This window comes from Paroedura picta, chromosome 4, assembly GCF_049243985.1.
Source record: "Paroedura picta isolate Pp20150507F chromosome 4, Ppicta_v3.0, whole genome shotgun sequence".
NCBI lineage: Eukaryota > Metazoa > Chordata > Lepidosauria > Squamata > Gekkonidae > Paroedura > Paroedura picta.
In genome coordinates this window covers 67,670,270-67,691,478 of record NC_135372.1, presented here as the reverse complement: position 1 = coordinate 67,691,478, position 21,209 = coordinate 67,670,270, and the positions used below count along the sequence as shown (strand labels likewise).

The 21,209-nt window shown below is 40.9% G+C and overlaps 1 protein-coding gene across 8 annotated transcripts in view; it reads left to right on the top strand.

The window, feature by feature from the left end:
* DNAJB4 (DnaJ heat shock protein family (Hsp40) member B4) overlaps positions 1-14,215 on the top strand; it is a 32,216-nt gene extending 18,001 nt beyond the window's left edge. For 6 of the 8 annotated variants that reach the window (XM_077333264.1, XM_077333262.1, XM_077333265.1 and 3 more), the window contains 3 exons: positions 1,099-1,357; positions 5,727-6,301; positions 12,617-14,215. In XM_077333264.1, coding sequence (XP_077189379.1) covers positions 1,147-1,357; positions 5,727-6,301; positions 12,617-12,850 — 1,020 coding nt within the window. In that variant the 5' untranslated portion in view covers positions 1,099-1,146 and the 3' untranslated portion in view covers positions 12,851-14,215. The remainder of the gene's footprint in view (positions 1-1,098; positions 1,358-5,726; positions 6,302-12,616) is intronic. The other 2 variants (XM_077333268.1, XM_077333266.1) reach the window with 1 other exon arrangement.
* The last annotated feature ends 6,994 nt before the right edge of the window (positions 14,216-21,209 follow it).

Below are 21,209 nucleotides of genomic sequence, written 5' to 3'. Positions count from 1 at the left end.
CTAATTGGCTTTGATTCCCCAGTAATCCACATGCAGTTAGCTGGGTTAGTTTAGACTAGTCACAGTTCTGATAGTTACGTTCTCACAGAGCTCTCTCAACCCCAACTACTTCCCAAGATGTCTTTTGTGGGGAGAAGAAGGGAAGGCTATTGTAAGCTGCTTTGATACTTCTGATAGTGAAAAGCGGGGTATAAAAAACAACTCTTCTTCAATATTTTAGTTTCTTTTTCTTTGTCTCAACCTTTTTGGTTACCTTTCTTGTGTAGGATTGTGTTTTTCTTCCCCTTTTTGGTCTCATGTGGCTGCTTGCCTGTAACTTGGTGCCATGGCTTTTGAGCACTTCAGCTGTGTCCTTAAAGTCAGTTGGTTGGATTCAGTTTCTATTTCTCCATCAAAAAGGGAGTAATTAGATCCAGCCCATTGTACGCATGTCCCATCAGTCTGTACATGACAACCTTCGTATGCAGCATCGCTGCCTAGGAATTAGCATTAGAAATAAGCATGAGCAGTGGCGGCGGTTGTTATGTAGTGAGATATCACTGCTGAAGTGCTAGAGTTTTTAAAAAGCAAAACTTTCAAGAAACCGAACAATACAGGCAAAATAAATAGGAAGAATAGTCCGTATTCTCTGGATAATGTGCAACTTAACATCTCATAGCTGCTGTAAATTACTCCTCCTATTCACAAATGTAATTTGCCATTAGTTTTTTCCAGAACTCTTTTTCATCATCATATAGTCCAAAATCAGCTTGTTTTCATGTTATAGATATCCATAGAAGAAGAATCAGTTTACAAAGTCTTAATAGATTATGAATTGATTCAGCTTCAAAGAAGGATGGGTATTGAACAGTTAATTGTACAGAGAGAAAGCACTGTGGAGTTTTGGCTGTAGTTAACTTGGGAAGTGACGTCTCCAAGCATTTACTGTTCTAGAAAGAGCAAAGACACGTAGTGTGACTCCAAGGGCTCAGGGTGGCAGTGTCTCTTACCACTGTATATATTTAACTGTATGAAGCTACTGGGTAGAGGGAGGAAGTGACAAACTCTGCTTGTTGCACAGTGTAAGTATAGCTTTGACTTATGTTAACACTTTTTCAGCATACAGGACAAGGGAAAAGACTTCTAAAATATTTTTAAACATTCAACATGGGGAAGGATTATTATTCCGTTCTCGGAATTGAGAAGGGGGCATCTGATGAAGACATCAAAAAAGCTTACCGAAAACAAGCTCTTAAATGGCATCCAGATAAGAATAAATCTCCCCATGCAGAGGAAAAATTCAAAGAGATTGCAGAAGCCTATGAAGTGCTGAGTGATCCCAAAAAGAGAGAGATTTATGATCAATTTGGAGAAGAAGGTAAGGAGCATTTTCTGTTCTTGTGTTAGGTTTAGATAGTAATTTGCTGATGTCAAAACAGTTGAGGTGAACCTTTGATATTCACATTAAAATACATTACTGTCCCTATTCAGTTGGTTACAAGTGCTTCTGCAATAGTGTATGTTGGGTGTTTTGGTCTGTGACTGAAACGGGAGGCTTCACTCCACATACTAGGAAGTACTATTGAAATCAGTAGTGTATACTTTTGAGCATAAATGGTACTTTTGAGTGTAAGGAGTGCACTGTTCATTTGTCATACTCTTTTGGGCAACATCAAGTATCACGTGAACATTATGTTATTTAAAATAACATTATTTTAAAAGATGGTTCTCAACAGGTGTCCAGATTTCAGCTAATGTTGGCTTCTTACTTTGAAAGAATTTGCATGATGAATTGCCAGGAAAAGTTTTTGGCTTAATTTTAAACAATACTAATTAGGTGTATGCAATTTCTTTTTCATGTTATTTTTTTGGGTCACGTTTATTCCCCCCTCCCCCAATTTAGGATTCCTGAGAGAACCTTAATCCCCATATTGATAAAATATTCAGATCTGGGATTTTTTTAAAAATACTGTGGGACCAATATACCTGAACTGCAAAATACAAAGAAAAGAAAGCAGTGGCAAAGGCACAAAAACCAACTGTGAGGAAGCTCAGCTGAGGCTTTTTTGTTTGTCCCTTTAAACTAGACTGCCCCAAAGTGCTTACAAAGGAGCTGATTCTGCTGGGAGAACTTTCCCTGCAGGCTTGGCTAGGGTTTTTCTATGCAGCCTGGTTTAAACTGGGCTGCCCAACCGAGCCTGCCAAGCAGCTGATCCTGCAGGAAGAACTCTCCCCCAGGGTCTGCTGGGCAGCCCGGTTTATACTGTACTGCCCAACAGAACCCACCAAGCAGCTGATCCTGTAATGGGAGTTCTCTCCTCACGCTTGACTGGGGCTCTACTGGTCAGCTAAGCCAGTGGGGAGAGTGCCAATCCTGGCTGCTTTGTCAGATTTCTCCTGCAGTCCTTTTTAAAACCACCTCTTTAAAGAAACTTCAGAAGAAAACCCAAAAGCAGCTGAGTGGCAGGAGCAATCTGGTCCAGCCCCTCATTTGTTGTTCAGGTTTGTTGTGATTCATGAATATATCTGGGATTTTTTTGGGGGGGAGGGCGGGGTTCTCCAGTTCTTCTTGATACATTTAGGATGCCTATACACACACACGCACACATGCATACGTTCAGATCAGATAGACCTGAATGCACACCCCTGCACATATGCCAAAGAAATACAGAACAATGCATTTTTCCTTTAACAATTTCTTAAAATCAACTGTTACTACTTCTCGTTCAGAGAACTCGGAATATTTGGAACTCAACATATGAAATATTCTTGGTCTTTGGGGATTCAGGAATTTGAGCTGCTGACATCTTTGCTTCATTGCAGCCACTAGATTATTTCTGTTCAGTAATATATTTCCTCAGTGGGACAGGCCTGTTACTGTTTAAAGGATCTGCTGAAAACGTAAATGGCTCCTTAAATCATATACACCTTTTCACTTAATGCTAACAGTGCAAATCCAATCAGATTTACACCCTTTTAAATCCAGTTGTCAATGTAATTCTGTTTTGGATTGTAAATTACGCATTTCTCACAAACAAAAATTATATCAGTACTAGTTCCACTTTAAAGTGATGATTCTGCAGCTCCCATATTCCCATCTTTATGAAATATACAAGACTGATATGTATACTTTTTTCTAAAATCAACCTTTAATGCTCTTTGGGTATTCATCTATTTTTGATTCTAAAGTTTTATTTCCTGTTTCATATGCTGGTACCTTTTCTTTTTGCTCATATGGTCTTTCCTCCCCAACAGAACACAGGGAAATTGCTTTTGTATTTTTGCTATCAAAGGAATAGAAGCAGGTTAAACAAGTCTTTAAACAGGATACTCGGAACTTAAGTAATGATATTTTGGAACATTAGTGACAATATCTATGAAATATTGATTTTTAAAAATCTCCTTTTGATTGTTTATTCTTGGTAGCCATAACAGTTCTGTTGCTATTGACCAGAGCATGAATAGTAGCCCTATTTTTTTATAGCCGTGGAACCTGATGTCCTTTCAGTAAAACCTATCCATTATCTATTCTAGGAAGTGTCATTCCATTGAGGACATGGTGTAGTTTGTTAGCTGGCTTGACATTACCTGTTACATAGTACTACATTGGTATGCTTGAATATGCATATCATCATACTTATCATAGCAAAGGTTAAAATTAAATTTTAAGCATCTTAATTATTATTATTAATAACAATATTATTTTTCTGAATTAGGGTAAGGGATTCAGTTCTTATTTTGATGTTAAGACAGATTTGGAAGATCTGGATTTTAAAAAAGTTTTTAAAGCATCATAAAACCTTGCTGCATGTTTGTACTCTCCTATGTATAATCCTAACCTATGGAAAACCTGTGCACACATCAAGCATACATTCCCCCCCCCTGCCAGTTTGGAAGACTTATGCTCAGTTGTTGAGAAATCCAGCTCTTCTACCAGGCTCACATAATTGGGGCTGAAAGTCCATTAATCACAGACAATTCTGTTTCTAGAAAATTTCAAAGATTCACATTTTGGATTATACCGATTAGTTTTTGAAAGCAAGCTATTACAGTATGCAGAGGCTTTACAGCTTGGTGTTGCTGTTTTGCACTTTTTCTTTAAAGACTTATACAGTTTCTTAACTACAGAATTGGTCACAATTTTTTCAAATGTCTTTCATCTTTCAAGAGGTAAATGTAAATCTTTTTTGTTCTGTAAAGGATTTTGTTTGACTGGGCCTACTACTGCATTGTAGTAGGACAATGCAAATCAATTAACCTTTATTAGTTAGAGACTAGCTCACAGAGAAATGTAGCATTTAAACTACAGAAAGAACTACCGTATTTGCCGGCGTATAAGACGACCTGGCATATAAGACGACCCTCCAACATTTCCACTCAAAATATAGAGTTTGTTACATTACATTACAGTACCTGTCATTGTCACCATTGTACGGCCGCAGCACAACCGCAACGCCTCCAGCCCGCCCCTGCATCTCCCTGTGACCGGCACTAGTGCACGAGTGTGCATGTGTGAGCTCTGCGTAGACAAGGGGCGTGCCGGAACGCAGCTGCTTCCTGCTGAGCAGAATGGGCCGGTCACACTGAAAAGGCTGTCCCCCTGTCTCACTGCTGATGCTTGCTGCAGCCACGCCAATGACCTGCCACGACCGCGCTGGATACCACGTGATACTGGATGGAATGTAGAATGAGGTGGGCGGGCATCGGGAGTCCACTATGGACCTATCCCAACTGGTGCACCCAGAGTATAGGACGACCCCCCCCCACTTGGAGGCATGTTTTTCAGGTGAAATAAGTAGTCTTATACGCCAGCAAATACTGTATTTCAGCTTCATATTGTGGGCAGTAGTTCATGTGCTGTACACCAAGATGGACATTGGTAGCGCTCTAAAGATGTTTCAACGATATACATTTAGATTATTTTCTATCAATTGCAAAGAGCATACCCCCTGCAAAAAAATCTTAGGAATTGTAATTTGGAGAGGGTATAGCAGATTTCATGAGAAATAACTCTAATTCTCCTCACAAGTTTCCTGGGAAGAGGAAATGACTGTCAAACTCTATGCTGTACATATCGCCATAGACTTAAATGCAATAAATAAAAACACTGATACATATGAATTAGAATAACAAACACAAACATGTTTAAATGTTAATAAGTAAAGTTTTCATGCAGAAACAAAGAGTTCAAAATAACAAGCTAGGCTTAACCTCCTTAGTGATATATTTATGCATTATATTTTTATAAAACATACATGATGGCTAACTTTTAAAGGATGTTTGTTGCTAAGAAGCAGATGGAGAAGATTAAAGGGTTAATATGCCTTCAGCCTTAAGCAAGGCCTAGTTAGGTGTTCTGAAGATGGAGTGGAAAGCTGAGAAACTGTTTAAATTTAGGAAGGATGTGTGGGTGAAATTAATCACAGAGAGTAGGTGGGTGTCATCATGTAAGAAGAAATGGCAGGCTTGAAATAGTTGAGGTAACTATCAGCATGGGTGTGATAACATACTTTTATAATATCTCTTTGAGGTTTGTTCTGCAGTACTTGAGCATTTTTGTACAGCTCTTGACTGCCATCCTTTGTGAGATTACTGGGAAGTAAGTTCCAATAAATAGATTTAAACTTCTTAATAAGTACCGGGCAATGATTCTTGCATTGAATTTTGGCTGTGCCATCATCATCATTTTAAATAAGTGTGGGAATTTGAAAATATAATTTTTGTTAAATGTGTTTGTCCCTCTTTAGGATTAAAAGGAGGAGCTGGAGGGCCTGATGGACAAGGTGGCACATTCCGGTACTCCTTCCATGGAGACCCACATGCTACATTTGCAGCCTTTTTTGGTGGTGCAAATCCTTTTGAAATCTTCTTTGGGAGAAGGATGCCTGGTGGCAGGGACACTGAAGACATGGAAGTGGATGGAGATCCATTTGGTTCCTTTACTGCTTTTAATATGAATGGATTTCCAAGGGAAAGAAACACTGTTGGCAGCCAACCTCGTCGTAAGCAAGATCCCCCTGTTATTCATGAACTGAAGGTATCATTGGAAGAGATTTATCATAGCTGTACCAAAAGAATGAGGATTTCCAGAAAAAGGCTCAATCCAGATGGAAGAAGTGTCAGAACAGAGGATAAAATTCTTACCATTGATATCAAGAAAGGATGGAAGGAGGGTACTAAAATTACATTTCCCAGAGAAGGCGATGAAACACCCAACACTATCCCCGCAGATATTGTGTTTGTGATTAAAGATAAACCACATCCTCACTTCAAGAGGGATGGATCAAACATCATATATCCTGTCAAGATAAGTTTACGGGAGGTAAGAACTGTATTCAGTTTAGAACTATATTGTTAAAAACTGCATAATGATTATCCTATAGGCACCTTGGAAATTGCAACACAGATTCATGGGCACATTCATGAAATTGCTCCACGGGAGGTGGCGCCAACCACAAAAGCTGTGCTGCAGGAAGCAAATTGTACACACTCTGTCAATATAGGGAGAAAGGAGGCAATTAAAAAACTTTGGAAAAAAGGAGTGAGAAAGAATAAAACCAACATTTTGGTGGCTACTGCCACTGAAATAATGTTATTTTAATCTGTCCAGTCAATTGGATCTCTTGTGATCAATCACAAACCCTGTCAGGCCTGATCCCACCCACTTTCTAGCAACACTTGGTAGGCTCCAGGAAAAGTCTTGGCAGGGATCCCTACTGTTCACTCAACTTACTTTGATTACTGTGAGTCAGAGCTGAAAATCAGCATGATGTTGCCCACAGCAATGTTTATACTTTAAAAGGCATCTGAGAACCTGTGTTGGATGGCTCTGATTGCACTATTTGGAAGACGGACCAATTTCTTCTAGAACTCAAGATGATATAACAATATGTAAAGGATTCCAGAATAACTGTGTTTTTGTCCATCCCTTTCTTTTCCCTTTGACCACTGTGCCTTTTATAAAAGTTGACCTTATGTAAAGTCTGCTTTCACCCTGGTTTTAATCATTTTATGACTATTTGTTATTATTAAAAATAACAGCATTGAAACTTTCTTTTTCTGATACTTTAGTAAGAGTTCTGTCTGACACTCTCAGATATTGTTTGCATTTCTGTATTATTTCCAACAATGGTACATTTCCCCACTACACAGTACAGTAGTTCACCATTAGGTCTGTACAAAGTTTTTTTGGAGAGGACAGTAGATAAACCACTGTTATCTGATCACAAAATTAGCTTCTAATTAGGTAGCAGTTGAAAAGTCTGCAAAGTATGAAGACGGTGTAGTCTGCAAACTGACACTGTACCAATTTCGGTGTCAATGAACTGCATTGATGGTGTGGATTTAAACTAATATAATGAAGTAATTCTGTTGTACAGATGGGTACTCTAATTCTGGTAGGCCAGCATATTATGCTAATACTTGATGCATCATGCTAATGGGCTTGTCACCTGCACAGAGGTTCAATTCAGAAACTAGGGCTAGGATTTAGGTGCCAAAATTTTCACAGATTCAGCTTTTGACCATCCATGCCTAAAGGTGCAGTCTTGGGCCATGCATGCCCAAAGGGGAGAAGTCAAAGCATCCTGCTCAGTTTGTTTATTCTACTATTGTTATAGCAGTATTTGAAAACTTCTCCGAGAAAATTATTTTTTTCACTTGAGAAGAGGAAAACATTCTGGAACATTTAGAAGAAGAAGAAGAAGAGTTGGTTCTTATATGCCGCTTTTCCCTACCCGAAGGAGGCTCAAAGCGGCTTACAGTCGCCTTCACATTCCTCTCCCCACAACAGACACCCTGTGGGGTGGGTGAGGCTGAGAGAGCCCTGATATCACTGCTCGGTCAGAACAATTTTATCAGTGCCGTGGCGAGCCCAAGGTCACCCAGCTGGATGCATGTGGGGGAGCGCAGAATCAAACCCGGCTCGCCAGATTAGAAGTCCGCACTCCTAACCACTACACCAAACTGGCTCTCTGTTAGGGTACTCTGTTACATACAGTCTCCAGAGGCAGGAAGTAGGGTGGTTTTGTGGAAGGAGTATTGACATATTTTCAGTTTATCTTAATGCCTCCTCTGTGAGTTTATGCTAGATTCTTGAGGAATCTTTCTCTCTAGAGGCCATAGCCTGTTGCTATCTTTGTATGCCTTTTCTCTTTCAGTGTCCTTAATCCCCTCATCTCATTCTTCCAAAAGTGGCAAGGAACACAATAAGGGCCTAGGCAAGGCTAGCTAACCTCATCTCCGTTGGCTGATTAAGGTGGCAAAGAAGAACCCCATAATAACCTTTTTGTTAGTTGTATGCCTCTAACAGGACCAGGTACAATCTGGTAATAAGTTAGATCACTGGGACAGGGGCATATCCAGTGATGAACTCCTCCATACAAGCCAATAGTCATATTGTTTTTGCTCTCGGGATGAGCTCTTTCCTCCTAGATACAATGCATCAAGGATTTCTAGGCCCTCTACCCCAAGTCAGAATCACCCAGGGAGGAAGACCATATGGAACATTCTGAAACTTCTCAGCCTAGTGCTTATTTACAGATCATATATTCACTACAGAAATCAAGGAAGAGTGGGTCAACATAGTCTATCAGATGCCTGCCTCTCTAAAGGCTGTATTGCCCACCCCCAATCTCCAGGTTGTTTCCTATCTCAGTGCTTGACTCTCCAGTAGAAAGTCGAGCCTCAAAGGTGGTTCATCAAAAAAATGGTAAAGACTCTTAAGATATGGCACTGGTAAAAAAAAAAATGATGCTGGCCCTCTTCAGATCACATGAGAAAATGACGTTCTCCAGCAAGTAAGTGGGTTTAGGAAACTGTCACTCTTGGCTGTTTCACCTCACAGCATCCATCAGGATAGTTTCCCCTGATCTCCATTTATTTATTTTTTTTATAAGGGGCATGGCGGATAATCTTTTAAAAATGAAATTTATTAAAGCTATTCTGTTGCATCAAAGATGTTCTGACTTCTACTGCATTATATGCAAAGACCACAAGAGTAATGGAGACTGGAACACCATTCAGCATTTTATGTTTTTGAGCTAGGTAAAGATGTAGAAGTAATTCATATGGACGCTGACCAATTAATAGCAAGGTTCTACAGATGAAGGATTTGTATAACCTTGATAGACTTAATAGAAAGTATATTCATGTTCCTTTCTTTACTATTTACTGCCAAATCCCTTGGATTCACTCATGAGAGACATCAGTTCCAGTTCAAGATCCTGCCTTGGGCCCATGCTTATCCCCAAATATGATGCTAGCTTTGGCAGCCTCTAGATCAGGGGATGGTTTGCTCTGTCGCGTCATGGTATCATAGGCTTGCCCTCTGAGTCAGGAGGATATCTTGATTGGGTGATTCGTACCACTCTCTCGAGGCAGGACTAAAATTATTCCTCTTCCTGTCTCCTTGGTGAGCATCACCCATCCTTCAGTTCTTTTCCTGCCATGGTAGGGAGAGCAGCTAGATCAGTAGGTTTATGGTCTTCTGCTTATCTATTCCTTAGTTTCTCTTTCCCTTCTGCCTTATAACTTCTATACTTCTTCTACAGTACTTTTTTGACATTTTCTCTTCCCACGTGTGTTCTGTACTAGTTTTTGGATCGGTGAAGAGAGTGAAGGGCTCTTTTCCCATAGCAGCCATTTTCTGTTTTGTCACAACCTTAAAACTATCATAGATTGATAAGAAGGAAAACTATCTCCCTCCCTTGACTGGCAAGAAGGATCTTAGATGTGGTCATGGGGGTATACTCATCTCACTCAGTCAACCTAATTTTTCAAATGCATTTCCAGAACTGATAGAACTGATAGAACTGATCCACTCCATTTCCCAGGCAAGGGCTCACGCTCACTAACTCCAGTGAACCCAAGTGTTTTGTTATAAAGTCATTTTTCTCTAACATCTCAGAGCGTCTGTGAAGTGGTGAATGGAAAAGGGACTTCCCCCCATGGAAACTAGCCTGGGGCCTGATGAACCTACAAATCCCCACTGATGCCAGCTGTAAATACACCCCCCCCCACCCATAAATCACTAGCTCTAATAGTGCGACCCAACAAATCAGCAATTGTTCATACACATGGATATTTTTTGGCTTCCATTTTGGTGAAGTCAGGAAAGCTTCTCAGGAAGTCAGGAAAGCTCCCACATTTTAATAATTATGCAAACTGTAAAATGGAATGGTTCAGAAGAACATTTTTACAAAGGTAATAGGGGTGTGTGCTAATGGAATGGTTCAGAAATAAAATTTTATAAAAGAAACAGGACTGTGGACTGCATCACAGTATATTATATATTACCTGATCACTGTATGTATTACCTTGCTCTTACTGCTGTGAAACATTGGACTTACCATGAAGATTCATTGTGTTGGAAGAGTTTGAATATGCAGAAAGAGTAGACCACCAGGCTGCTTAAAGAATACAATAGTTTTAGTTTATGAAGAGAAACACTACACATGGAAAGTTATCTAGCTGTAGCCATTGTTCTGTTCAACTGTGATTCTGGAGGCAAGCAGGGAAGAAGTTTGCTCAAAATGTAGGCAGTCTCCTGTTGAACCAATCAAGAGACAATTTGAAAAATCAGGACGTTCCTATTCTAATTATGCTAAATATACACACCCCTGTAGGATACCCTTTATATTCAGCTTAATTATTCATATTGCTGATCTTGCATATTCCATAGATGAGATAGAAGAAGAGTTGGTTCTTATATGCCACTTTTCTCTACGCGAAGGAGTCTCAAAGCAGCTTACAGATATTTTGGGTCTCACTTTTTCTTAAAGAAGGCTTGTTCTGAGCATCTGGCTGGATGTAGCAATTCCATTCTGATGACTCATCCACTTGAATGTTTTATTAGTTATATTTTGTAAAGTATTGTTGCATGTTGAACTTTGTTATTGCTTGGTCTCTTCTATGGTGTCATAGTTTCTGCATAAATCTGTTAATTCCCCAGTTTCTCAAATCAGTATGCTCTTAGGAGTCTTGCTTAATAGTTATCAGATTTTTGCCCAAAGAGGCACTTAATATGGTTAAGTTGATTTGCTATGGAAGTCTCCAAACTGAAAATTGTCAGCTGTTCCTTCAGTGACTATAGGTAGGAGAGTATCTTAAGTGTTCCAGAATGTCATCTTCTGCCTCAGCCTTTCAAATTCCATTTGTGTAAGAACTGCTGTATTTTATTCTATGGATGGAAATTTGAAGTAAAGGAATTTATATTGTATGCATATTCCTAGCTGAAGATAGAACAGTGCACAAGAACTTCCGTGACTGAATATGTTACCCTGCAGGTGACTGGAGCTGTAGACAACTGAGGCATCAGTGCCTGTGGGTGCTATGGTGCCAACTCCGTCCCTCCTTGTATCAAAGAGCCAGTTCACTTCTTCCACCTCACTACAATAGGAAGTGCTTCTAAAGAGCTGCAGAGTGTCATTGTTTGTGCAAGATTCAGCCTCTGCTTTTGTCAGGCTTTTAAATTATGCTATGTATGGATATATTTAAAGAATAACTTAAGATGCGTAGAAATGTACATTGAGTTGTTGTTGTTTAGGTGCGAAGTCATGTCCGACCCATTGCGACCCCATGGACAATGATCCTCCAGGCCTTCCTGTCCTCTACCACAGTGGTCTCCAACCCCCGGTCCGGGGACCGGTACCGGTCCGTAGATCAGTTGGTACCGGGCCGCGGCTCCACCTCGTCCTCCTCCCTGGCTACTGCCTCGGGGGCTGCCCTGCCACTCTGCTGTCAGCTAACCTTTGGTGCTCTCCAGCAGCCACCATGGCTGGGGCTGGGGCTCCCCCTTGGCAGCACCTACCAGCAGGTGGCGGGAAGTCAGGGGCGTCGGCGGGAAAGGAAGTGGAGCAGGGGCCCAGGCGGCAGCGATGTCCCTCGGCAAAAGACTACCCCCCCGGGCCGCAGTAAAATTGTCAAGCGTTGACCGGTCCCCGGCGATAAAAAGGTTGGGGACCACTGCTCTACCATTCCCCGGAGTCTGGAGTACATTGATTAGGCTTGGTTAAATATGCAACAGAAGGGGTGATACCAAGAGAGGCTGTTCTAAAACTACATCCAGTTGAAAGAGAAATCAATTCACCTAGATTAGGTGTGAGACACTCCCAACCAACTACAGTAAAGTAAAATAAACATCAAATGTAATGCAAGAGGAAATGAGTTATCCTGCATTAGCTTTCACATTTATTTTACCCTGCTGTTGTTGGTTGGGAGTGTCTTATGTATACACTATACTGAATTGATTTCTCTTTAGCTTGGATGCTGTTTTACAACAGCCTTCCTTGGTATTATTCACCTTCCCCTCTTCCATTGGGTATTTATTTATTTAGATTTTTATACTGCCCATTTCTTTGCATCTAACTAAGCATAATCAATGTGCACATCTATACATCTGAAGAAACAAGCTCTGACTCAGGAAAATTCATGCTGATTGTTTTAAAAAGTTTTAAAGGTGCTATTGAATTCCTGGGTTGCAATACAATATTATTACTGTGTTGGAAATATCTGCTGGACATCATTAAATATTGCTTTTCCCAATTATATTTGGTGTCTTCATGTATAGGGACATTTCTAGTGTTTGGCCAGTTATATGTGTTGTTTCTCCTCATGTGACTTGTTTCATTTTTTTTAGGCTTTATGTGGCACTTCAATCAATGTACCAACAATCGAAGGTCGAACCATACCGATGACAGTAAATGAAGTTGTAAAGCCTGGAATGAGAAGAAGAATTATAGGATATGGTTTGCCATTGCCCAAAAATCCTGATCAGCGAGGTGACTTAATAATAGAATTTGAAGTGGTCTTCCCGGATAGCATAGCTCCAGCATCAAAAGAAGTACTCAGGAGGAATCTCCCTGTTTCATAGGGAAGTATCTTTTATTAACTTTTCCAAGACAATGGTGAACATTGGAAGATTTATGCTGTAACAGTTCAGTCTATAACTGTGGAACATTTTTGGTGTGTGTGGATGTGGGAGGGAATTACGCAGTGCTGCATGACAATAAAAGGGGAAAATACACAAGACTTGCATTCAAGTATAATGCTGAAACCACTTGCTATATTTCAGATCTTCCTCTTCAGAAAGTTTATCTGGTATTTTGCTTACATGACAATGTAGTCTGGGGAGAACCCTCTCTGTGTATCTTCCTAGTGAAGTACATGAAGTTCAAGCACTTCAAATATTTTTTGGTCATCTATGTAGAATATTGTATCATACTATCAGTATTCATAATACAAATTCATGTTGTAGATGCAATATTCATGTTGTGTATATGCCTGTATGCTTGGTTTTCATTGCACATGGCAGACGGCAGAAAATATCACTTAATGTTTATAAGCCCAAAGAATATTTCTCCTATATTATGGTAGATGCTAAGGCATTCCTTTGCTCAGTACATACAATGCTAGCCTGGTGGCAAATAGATGTACCTGTTTAAAGGTAGACCTTTTGCAGTCCAGCAGATTTCCAGATGGAAACACCTGTGATGTACAGTTGCTTTAAGTACTCAAATGGTTATAGACAGCCGATGTAGAAGATGATCTTAAGAACAATGTGAAAGACAGTTGGCCTAGATATATTTAATATATATATGGATAACTATATCTCACACACAGATTCTAGTCTTTCTAAGGCTTGCAAGTTCCATGAATGGTATATTTCTATCTCAGTCATCATGATTATCCAAAGGACAGGAGGGAAAGCCCTTAATATTCTAGTTTTTATAAAACATCCATAGGGCTGGTACCTTGGATGGCAAAATAAATCTACTTAACATGTTTTCAGCATTGACCTTGAAATATGCTTCAGTGTTCTAATATATGCAAGTCGTTTTTTGTTAAGAAGAAAAATTTGATTTTAGTATTCATTCATGTCCTGTTAGCTGTACTAATAACAAAGTGATCAACCATTTTGTATGATTCCACCTAGGAAAAAATAAATAGTTTGAGAATTGGAATTTCGTTATGACATCTATTTTGAAATCCATAGCATATAGTATAATAATCCTGTGGGAGGGTGTGTTGTTGTTTTTTTTTTAGAAACTACATAATTTATCTAATAACTTTTGATTTGATTTCATGCAAACTAAAGTATGCACTTGGCCAATAGTGACCCAGAATTCTTGTTTTTATGAAAGCTAATTCCTTATGCAAATTGTTTGTGCACAATTTTTTCTTTACTGTCTGTATTGCATTTCATACATTTTTAATTAAAATATGTTTGTAATGTTGACTCTCTTGTTTTGTTTTTACTGACACTTATGGACAAATCAGTGTGTAATCTACAGCAGCAGTCCCCAACCTTCTTGTAGTCGGGGACCGCCTCTGAGGGTGAGAGAGAGCCGGCGGCCCAGCCGCCGCAGCTGCATGTAAACGCGCACACGCGGAACTGCTGCGCATGTGCATTTTCGCCAGCAGGGGGCGCAAACACGCATGCGCAGCGGCTCCGCGCGTACACGTTTGTGTCGCTGGCGTGCCAGCGGCCGTGCCTGCCTCTTCCCTCCCTCTCACTGCGGGGGGGGGGAGGCAGGTGCGGCCGCTGGCGGCCCGGTACCATGGCCTTTGCAGCCCGGTACCGGGCCGGAGACCGGGGGTTGAGGATCCCTGATCTACAGCTACAATATTTTCAGTATTGGTGGTGTTGGAAGAAATGTTGTCAAGTTACAGCCAATTTATGGTGGGTTTTCAAGGCAAGACATGGAAGTGGTTTACCATTGCCTGCATCTGAATCACAACCCTGGACTTCCTTGGTGGTCTCTCAGTAAAGTGCTACCCAGGGCTGACCCTGTTTCATTTTCAAGGTCTCATGCAATCAGGCTAGCTTTTGCCATCCACATCGGGGTTTTCAGTATAAAAAAGTGCTCATTCCAATTAATAGAGTTTAAAAGGTTGTTGAGATCAGAAAGTGCATTAAAGTGCAAGATCTTAAAAACTGCCCTGGAATCCATCTAAATTCTGGCAATTATGTGTTAATCTTGCAATCACAATGTAACTTAGACCTATATGCTATACAAATAACTGAGCTACTAACCATAGCTCACCAGCCATATATTGTAGCCTTTTGCATGTCCCCCTCTTCTGATTTTGTGTTCTCAGACATCCAAGAAAAGGTTTATTGCACCACTAGTATATTGTTATTGGTGATATTTATTTTTTCATTATATATATATTTAAAAATAGAATCCTTTAACAATATTCATTCAGGCTATTAAATTTAGTTATTAATTTGTTTCAGTGGGAACTCATTACTATCTGTAACCCCCCCTCCATTAGAATGACTTCTCAGGCTGTAACTTTCCAGCAGTTTACACCTCTTCCCTTCTACATCCACTGACGGAGGCATTTGCCAAGGCACCCCAAAACAATAGAGAGAATGGTACATCAGTTACATATTATATATAATATATATGTCCTTGGGTAGGTGTCATTCTTTGTGCTAGGGATGAATGGAATAAGATCAAGTTACTTGGTAGTTTGAAGTGCGGTATCTTCCTCTGACTATATTACCTATGGCTGGAAGGGGATGGGACATAAGTAAAAACAGAAATCTGACACGCATAGCACCAGGGAGCAGATTATGTAATGCTTTATAATATAGAGTTGGAAGAGGCCATAAATGCCATCTAGTCCAACCCCCCATTTAATGCAGGATCAGTCTGAACTACTACAATATTTCCCCCCTGATATTTAGCCAGTACTGTTCCAAACGTAGTTTTAAACCCATTACTGTAGGTCCTGTCCTATGCTATAAACAGGAACCATTCTCAGCCCTCTTCCAAGTGACAGCCTTTTCAAATACTTAATCATGTCTCCTCTCAACCTCCTCTTTTCCAGGTGGAACATTATGAAGTCCCTCAGCCTTATCCTGAATGCTGTTTTCCATGTAATAATAATTCATAATAATAATTCATAATAATTCATAAGGCAGGCTGGGATGAGAGTGTGGCTCACTTGAGGTTACCCTGAGGGCTTCATTGCTAAATGGGGATGTAAAACTGGATCTCCCCAGTCCTAGTCTGAGATTATTATATAACAGCTAATCTCACTATACAATCAAAGTCTTCTCTTGGTTGACCTACTATCAGCGACTCTTGTCTGCATTTTTAGTTGGTTACCATCTTTATCCAGCTATAACCCTATTGAGGCAGTCATTCATAGCTAAACATCTGGATTTCAGTAGCACCTTAGGGACCAACAAGATTTTCAGGGTATAAGTTTTTGAGAGTCAAAGCCCCTTTGTCAAAACAGGTGAACATTTTGTTCCTGGATCTCATGAAAAACAGTTGCGTATCAGGTGGCATACTGATGATGCCCAATTCCCAGTGGAATGACTGTCTTCCCCATGGATTGCATATAAATGTTAAAGACTACAGAGTACAAAACACAGCCTTGCAATATTCTAGAGGGTGGAGTTCCCCAACATGGTGCCTGTGTGTCTCTCAAGAAGATATTTTTAAACAATATGTTCACTTCAAAAGGCATCCAGTTAAACAGATCTTCCTGAAATGATGAAGAGTTAGTATTACAGCTATGCATGACCTCACTCCCTGGGATTTTGTGGTTGACTCTGCCATCCAGTGTCAGAATCCCAAAAGTGCTCACAGACTCAAAAAGGTTGCAGTATGGCAAAACCTGTGAAGCAGAACAAAAGTTGCCCAATACAACTGTCAGTAACTGACCAAAGAATGCATCCAAGTAATCTTGAGTATAATTACACATGGTGTAGGATTTCTGGGATTAGAATTGAAGTGTTATTTGGCCTTTAAAAATAACTAGGGAGGATATAGATGAATCTGTACTGCAGCTAATCATGTTGATTTACTGATTGGAAACAACTGTGATGCCCCACCCCAGCTGCTATAAAGCCCAGTGTGGGCAAAAGGTACCTGTTCTGCATCTAAATTTCCTCCCTTCTAGGCTGTAAAGCTGCTTGGTATGGCATTGAATATTTCCAGTAATTTAAATAGGATTTGTGTGCTTTCCTCTTTTTGGGAGGGGGGAGGTGTATGTGTGCCATAGCTCCAATACTTCATCTGCTTTCAAAAACCAGATTATACATCTGAAGTTCCCTTCATAGAACTCTACTATCACTGGAAGTCTGGTGCACAAGAGATCCTGAACAATTTATTAGTCAACTGTGTTAACATATTATCAAAAAGAAGTATAGGTTAGTGTGTGTGGCTGGGGAGATGTGGGTGTACTAGATGTGCATCCATGTGAACAAGGCCTGTCAGGTCCAAACACTGAGGAAGCCAAGCACAAAAGGAATCCTCTCTTCTACCAATTCTCAGTCCTTTTTCTGAAGGAACTCCAGGTTTAAGTTTAACTTCAGGCTTTGGGGTTCTGTTTAGACAAGATTAGAAGTTCCTCCTGTGAGGCAGGAAGATGTCTTGGTGGGTGTTTTCCGCTACATGCTTATGGAGGCAGGACTAAACATCATTTCCTGTCTCCTTGGTGGTGGGAGGAACCCTCATCAGTCTTCCTGGTTTGATAGGGAGCAGTAGGAAAGGCTACCTTCTCTAGCATTCATTTTTTCCAATCCTTTGGAGTCTTGGACTCAAATGAACCTACCCTTGCAGAGGAACCCTCTGAAGGAAAAAGTGATATGATCCTGAAGGGAAAAGGGAATACTTTCCTACAATAGACCCTTCTCAAAGAAATCTTCCAATGCCAGAATGGGGGGGAGGGCTGAAAGGAAAAGACCGCTGGTAAACTTTTATTTAAAAATGTTATTATTTGCCAGAATATGGAGAATCTGTCTTGCAGATTCCTCTTTTGGATGTGCCAATAGTAGTCCTGTAATTGGGTGGTCTAATTTCAGAGGATAGAGAAGGTTCACTCCATAATGCCATGGACAAAATTTCAGATACTGCGCAGAGAACAACCCACAAGACTGTGGCCATGATGATCAAGGCAGCCACCGCAGCATCACTCATAGACAGAGCAACAATTGCATGGTGTAGGCAACACTGAAACAGACAAGAGAGTAATAGAGGGGGTGAGTAGAATCTTTAAAGCAGCTTCTTTTCAGCAGGTTTAACACTATACACAAGAATCTTTTCGGCCAGAACATTGGCTTCAAAAACAGTCACCAAACCTCCATTATGGCTTAAAGCAAGGGTAGTCAAACTGCGGCCCTCCAGATGTCCGTGGACTACAATTCCCAGGAGCCCCTGCCAGCATTCGCTGGCAGGGGCTTCTGGGAATTGTGGTCCATGGACATCTGGAGGGCCGCAGTTTGACTACCCCTGTCTTAAAGTATGACAATTGGACTAACAGTCCAAAACTATAGTAACAGCATATCTCTTTCAAGGGGACAAATTATTCACAGAGGAGCTTGACAGCATACTGGTTGAAACTAGGGATAAGCTCAAGGCCATGCCTAGGCAGGATAGGAGGGAAAGGTCCTCTTTTCAATTCCAACATAACCTTCCCAAGTATAGACCCAACTACCGGAGGGTAATTTTTATTCCTCAAAAAAAAAACAACAGGAGGTTTTACTTCCAAATTTGTTTAATTAATTTATATATATTTCAGAGTTACCTACTCAGGGCAGTTCACAAACATATATAATTACAATTAAAATCAGTTTAAACAGTTAAAAATTCCATAATATCCCCAGCTGTGGGTCTTAGTTTCTACTTCCCCATCTGCCACTTGGAGGGTGGGTTACTTTAAGAAGTACCCCATATGATGTTTTAAGTTTCCGTTGTTCACTGGCCCCAACCAAAAACCTGTCAGAAGAGGTCTGTTTTGCAAGCCCTACAAAACAGAAAGTTCCTGTAAATCCCGCAGCTCATTCCACCAGCTAGGGGCCAGAACCAAAAAGGCCCTGGCCCTCATTGAGACAAGACATACTTCTCTAGGGTCAGGGATCACCAGCCATTTTGTATTGGCTGAGCAAAGTGCTCTTTGGGGGGCATAGTAAGGTAGGAAGCCCATCAGGTATGCATGACCCAGGCGATGTATGGCCTGGAAGCTCACTGTGGTTAGGTGCTCTTGGGCCACGTAGTATGCTAGTAGAAGGGAAGAGTAGAACACCAGTTAAGCTACTCTAATGATCTGAGTCTCCATGGATAGGGAGGAATCAAGACTAATTCCTAAATTCCTAGCAGATGATAAAGCTGTAAACTGTATACCATCTAGGCAAGACAAGTGCATGGCCTCTCCTGGTCCTTTCTTACCAAACCACAGGACCTCCATCTTGGAGGGTGTTCTGACCGAGCAGTAATATCAGGACTTTCTCAGCCTCACCTACCTCACAGGGTGTCTGTTGTGGGGAGAGGAAAGGGAAGGTGATTGCAAGCCGCTTTGAAACTCCTTCTGATAGAGAAAAAAGTGGCATATAAGAACCAACTCTTCTTCTTCAAAGTGGCCAGTGGGGCTCCTATATGCTTTCCTCCCATTTCCAGTAATGATGAGGTTATTGCAAAAAATATACTCAGCAGGAAGAGAGGTCACATTGTGGCCAATTGGCCAAGATGACCTTCGTACTCCATGCTAATTCAGCTGTCAGTGGCATCTCAGATTCCTCTACCAGTTTGCCTGAACCTTCTACAACAGGGACCAGTTGTCCATTCCAACCCACCCCGGTGGGGCTTAACTGCCTGGAAGTTGAGAGGAACAGCTTGCTAAAACTGGGATATTCTAAAGAGGTGACGGAAATCATCCTGTCATCTTGTAGAGTCTACAAATAGAATTGACACGTCAGCATGGAAAGCATTTGTGTGATGGACTTGGAGAAAAAAGCTGGGTTGACTGCATCCCTCCGTAGCTAATGTTTTAGAATTTTTGCAAGAGGGCAGAGATAAACACTGAACAATGGACCATTTCTGCTCTTGGAACACCAATTACAAGCTGACAGTGACTCAGAGGGAAGGACTGGGCAGCCAGATCTCCATATGGAGGTGGGGGTCCCCCCACAGCCAGGTTCCACTGCTGCACCTTTGATCAGTTGGCTGGTGGGGGATGATGTTTACCCTGAAAAAGAGGGATATCCACCTGACATGCAGCGACACATCTGTGTCACTGCCCACATGACCCAGAAGTGACATTATCATGTCTGGGTCATCAGGGAGATGCTCTGTTATTTGAGAAAGAAACTCTTTATGGTGAAGCCAAATTTACCATAGATTTTTTGCCCAAGTACCAGAGCATCACCCCAACATCCCAGAAGTGATGGCAATGATATAGATATATCGCTGCAAGATGCTGTTCCTTGTAAACTCCCCTTCCTTGTAAACTCCTCTTCCCTGATCCTTTGCCGGTTGCCAGGAGTACTCTGGCAACCTTAGGAAAAAATAACAGATAAGAAGCATTTATAGGTGTACAGGTGTCTCATCTGCTATCATGGTTTCAAGATTTCCTAAGTGGGCTTACACATTCCATCTTGTTGAAGCAAGGATTTGTGGGAGGTTATGCAGCTGTAGAACACCAGAAACAAATTGGCAATCTCACCTGATTGGTTATATCACCTGGTCAGTATCACCAATTGTCTGGTGGGTTACATAATTGGACCGACATCTGATTGGCACAAGCTATAAAGGAAAGCTCTGGTTTTGCCCTTTGCTGAGATTGCAGCTAGCGTTGGGACACTTTTGATTTGTGTGGGCCATGATGGCTAGGTGCCAGCTGATTTTTTTGCCCATTTTGGACTTTCTCTTGCTAAGTAACTTCTGGATTAGAGAACCTTTGTAAGTATGTAGGTTAGCTATCTAGCTCTGCTATTTTATTTTAATTGTTCTTTGCTCTTTGTTTGGTTTGTGGAAGATCTCCAATTTGGTAAGCCTGCATGGCAGAAATGCTGTGCACAGTGTGCACCCATTCTAATCAGAGACGGTGCTCCTTCATGGGAATCGAAGCTACTGACTGGCTGATGTGCCTGTTGGCCAAAGTTCTGATTGGGTTCAATTTCTTCTCTCATTGCCCTTCCTCTGTCATTTGTTGCCGAAGCAAAGTATTGCAAGGGATAGCAAAGGTAAGTGTAAACTGTAAGCATAGTACAGCTACAGATATCACAATGCCCTCTCCCCCCTCAAGCAAAAATAGGTCTAGTTAGTTTGGATCGAATAACTGTATGAAATGTCATCCAAATTAGTTAGAAATGCAAAATAAGTGAAGAGGACATCAACTATTAGCAAATGAGCATTCCTGTCTAAGATTCTGTTGTTACCTGGTAAAATGACTTAGTAGCATCTGACCCTAGCCATAGTATGTGGGGGCTGATT